The sequence below is a fragment of the Cetorhinus maximus genome, chromosome 12 (assembly GCF_964194155.1).
Source record: "Cetorhinus maximus chromosome 12, sCetMax3.hap1.1, whole genome shotgun sequence".
NCBI classification, from domain to species: Eukaryota; Metazoa; Chordata; class Chondrichthyes; order Lamniformes; family Cetorhinidae; genus Cetorhinus; species Cetorhinus maximus.
The window spans coordinates 90,228,003-90,232,336 of NC_135890.1; the positions used below are offsets into that span (position 1 = coordinate 90,228,003).

At 62.5% G+C, this 4,334-nt stretch overlaps 1 protein-coding gene across 1 annotated transcript in view; it reads right to left on the minus strand.

The window, feature by feature from the left end:
* The window catches only part of plbd2 (phospholipase B domain containing 2), a 45,294-nt gene extending 43,243 nt beyond the window's left edge, over positions 1 to 2,051 (minus strand). The window contains exon 1 of the mRNA XM_078554058.1: positions 1,803 to 2,051. Within this exon, the coding sequence (XP_078410184.1) occupies positions 1,803 to 2,029 (227 nt within the window). The 5' untranslated portion in view covers positions 2,030 to 2,051. The remainder of the gene's footprint in view (positions 1 to 1,802) is intronic.
* Positions 2,052 to 4,334: the final 2,283 nt, after the last annotated feature.

The following is a 4,334-nucleotide window of genomic DNA, read 5'->3' on the forward strand; positions in this document are numbered from 1 at the left end:
TGAGCTATGTCAAATATGACAAGCATCTTCCCTAATACATCAGTGGTTAAATAAATCACATGATTCAGTAAAATACCATAAAGGCCAGAAAGAGCATAGATTTAAGATAATTCCTGGTGTCAGGAAGGGTCATTTATGGCATCTGGTAGGGGGTAACTAAGATGCTCAGGATCCCTCAGATACGGGGGGAATGGTTAGGATTCCTACCACTGATAACTATCTCACCATCCTTGCTGGAAAATGTGCACGTGCAAACATTAGGCAAGAGCATCACGAGGTTGACCATAGTTTACTTGACCCTTACCCTCAGTTAAACTGTTAAAACTCACCAGGCAGACAATGAAGAATAGCCACTTGGGCCCAGTATCAGAGAATTGTCATAATAAACACCTTCCAACACAAAGTGGTGAATATCACATTTGCACATTCATATGACACCTAAAAAAAGGGGGCTTCATGTTTAGCCCGGTGATCAAGTTGTCAGTTGAAGTAGCAGTGCTAGAAGTGAAAGATAATTAAACTGAAGGAAAGGCTGGGGTGGGTGTGGGGATCCTTGATGTTGGTTAAAGACAATGCATCACTATTTTAAGGTCTTCCTGTTTAACAGCATTTCTAAGAACACTGCAGCCAATTTGTAAATAATAAAAATGGAAAGTGTTAATCTAAAAGCCCACATTTACAGTCTACTAAGTGTATCAGTGCATCACCGCGGCAATTCCCCATCCCATGCCCTCAGGGCCCCCTCAATGCAGGCCCTCCACCCCAGCTATTACCCCTCCCAAGTTATTCCCCTCTCCTCTGTCCCAATACTCCCTCCACCCATCTCATTCCGCCCAGTTACACCCCTCCCCCACCCATCTTACTCCCCTCTCCCTAACCATCTCCTCCCCCACCCCCAGTACTCCCCTCTCCCTAACCATCTCCCTCCCCGGGTACACCCATCTCTCTCTCACCATCTCCCTCCCCGGGTACACCCATCTCTCTCTCACCATCTCCCTCCCCGGGTACACCCATCTCTCTCTCACCATCTCCCTCCCCGGGTACACCCATCTCTCTCTCACCATCTCCCTCCCCCAAATATGCCCCTCATCCTATCTCCCCCCCCACCCCACCCCGCCCCCGCCCATTACTCCCCCCTGTCTCCCTCCCCCCACAGCCCGCCCGGGCCCAAGTTCCCACGGTTCCCCTCATTACCCCTGGCCCGAGTTACCCCCAGTCCTCCCTCCCGGGCCCCGGTTACCCCCAGTCCCCCCTCCCGGGCCCCGGTTACCCCCAGTCCCCCCTCCCGGGCCCCGGTTACCCCCAGTCCCCCCTCCCGGGCCCCGGTTACCCCCAGTGCCCCCTCCCGGGCCCCGGTTACACCCGGTACCCCTCCCGAACCCCGGTTACACCCGGTACCCCTCCGGGCCCCTGTTACCCCCGGTCCCCCCTCCCGGTCCCCCCTCCCGGGCCCCGGTTACCCCCAGTCCCCCCTCCCGGGCCCCGGTTACACCCGGTACCCCTCCCGGGCCCCGGTTACACCTGATCCCCCCTCCCGGGCCCCGGTTACACCCGGTCCCCCCTCCCGGGCCCCGGTTACCCCCAGTCCCCCCTCCCGAACCCCGGTTACACCCGGTACCCCTCCCGGGCCCCGGTTACCCCCGGTCCCCCCTCCCGGGCCCCGGTTACCCCCGGTCCCCCCTCCCGGGCCCCGGTTACCCCCGGTCCCCCCTCCCGGGCCCCGGTTACTCCCGGTCCCCCCTCCCGGGCCCCGGTCCCCCCTCCCGGGCCCCGGTTACCCCTCCCGGGCCCCGGTTACCCACCCGCTGTCTTTGATCCTGTCGGTGAAGTTCGCCCAGGCAATCCCGTCCCGCCTCAGCCCCGGCACCACGTGGAGCCGCCCGCCCTTCCCCAGCAACACTGAGCGGTGCAGCTGTTGGGAGGCCGCGCCGCCCAGCGCCAGCAGCAGGAGGAGGCTGAGGACGGGGATGAGTCTCCGGGACAGGATCCGGATCTCTCCCTCACTCCGGCTCTGGGCCACCGCCGCCATCTCCCTGGCCCCGATCACATGACCCGCCAGCTGAGGAGGAAGCTCCTTCTGACACACCCCAGGACACTGACCACCAGACCCCCCTGTAACCCAGGACATTGACCACCAGACCCCCCTGTAACCCAGGACATTGACCACCAGACCCCCCTGTAACCCAGGACATTGACCACCAGACCCCCCTGTAACCCAGGACACTGACCACCAGACCCCCCCCACTGTAACCCAGGACACTGACCACCAGACCCCCCCCACTGTAACCCAGGACACTGACCACCAGACCCCCCCCACTGTAACCCAGGACACTGACCACCAGATCCCCTTGTAACCCAGGACCCTGACCACCAGACCCCCCCTGTAACCCAGGACACTGACCACCAGACACCACCCCCCCCCCCCCCGTAACCCAGGACACTGACCACCAGACCCCCCTGTAACCCAGGACCCTGACCACCAGACCCCCCCCCCCCTGTAACCCAGGACACTGACCACCAGACACCCCCCCCCCCCCCGTAACCCAGGACACTGACCACCAGACCCCCCTGTAACCCAGGACACTGACCACCAGACCCCCTGTAACCCAGGACACTGACCACCAGACCCCCCTGTAACCCAGGACACTGACCACCAGACCCCCCTGTAACCCAGGACACTGACCACCAGACCCCCTGTAACCCAGGACCCTGACCACCAGACCCCCCCCTGTAACCCAGGACACTTACCACCAGACACCGCCCCCCCCCCTCCGTAACCCAGGACACTGACCACCAGACCCCCCTGTAACCCAGGACACTGACCACCAGACCCCCTGTAACCCAGGACACTGACCACCAGACCCCCCTGTAACCCAGGACACTGACCACCAGACCCCCCTGTAACCCACAACACTGACCACCAGACCCCCTGTAACCCAGGACCCTGACCACCAGACCCCCCCCTGTAACCCAGGACACTGACCACCAGACACCCCCCCCCACCCCCGTAACCCAGGACACTGACCACCAGACCCCCCTGTAACCCAGGACGCTGACCACCAGACCCCTCTGTAACCCAGGACACTGACCACCAGACCCCCCCCCCCCCGTAACCCAGGACACTGACCACCAGACCCCCCTGTAACCCAGGACACTGACCACCAGACCCCCTGTAACCCAGGACACTGACCACCAGACCCCCCTGTAACCCAGGACACTGACCACCAGACCCCCCTGTAACCCAGGACACTGACCACCAGACCCCCCTGTAACCCAGGACCCTGACCACTAGACCCCCCCCTGTAACCCAGGACACTGACCACCAGACACCCCCCCCCCCGCCCCCCGTAACCCAGGACACTGACCACCAGACCCCCCTGTAACCCAGGACGCTGACCACCAGACCCCCCTGTAACCCAGGACACTGACCACCAGACACCCCCCCCCCCCCCCCGTAACACTGACCATCAGACCCCCTGTAACCCAGGACACTGACTACCAGACACCCCACCCCCCATAACCCAGGACACTGACCACCAGACCCCTCCCCTGTAACCCAGGATGCTGACCACCAGACCCCCCTGTAACCCAGGACACTGACCACCAGACACCCCCCCCCCCCCCCCCGTAACACTGACCATCAGACCCCCTGTAACCCAGGACACTGACTACCAGACACCCCACCCCCCGTAACCCAGGACACTGACCACCAGACCCCTCCCCTGTAACCCAGGATGCTGACCACCAGACCCCCCCTGTAACCCAGGACACTGACCACCAGACCCCCTGTAACCCAGGACACTGACCACCAGACACCCCACCCCCCGTAACCCAGGACACTGACCCTCAGACCCCTCCCCTGTAACCCAGGACGCTGACCACCAGACCCCCCTGTAACCCAGGACACTGACCAGCAGACCCCCCCGTAACCCAGGACACTGACCACCAGACCCTCCCCCGCCCGCCGTTGTAACCAGGACACTGACCACCAGACCCCCCCTGTAACCAAGGACACTGACCACCAGACCTCCCCCCTTTGTAACCCAGGACACTGACCAGCAGACCCCCCCGTAACCCAGGACACTGACCACCAGACCCCCCCACCCCCCCGTTGTACCCAGGACACTGACCACCAGATCCCCCCCCCCGTTGTGCCCAGGACACTGACCACCAGATCCCCCGTAACCCAAACACTGACCACCAGACCCCCCCGTAACCCAGGACACTGAGCACAAGACCCTCCCCCCGCCGTTGTAACCAGGACACCGACCACCAGATCCCCCCCCCTCCCCGCCGTTGTACCCAGGACACTGACCACCAGATCCCACGTGTAA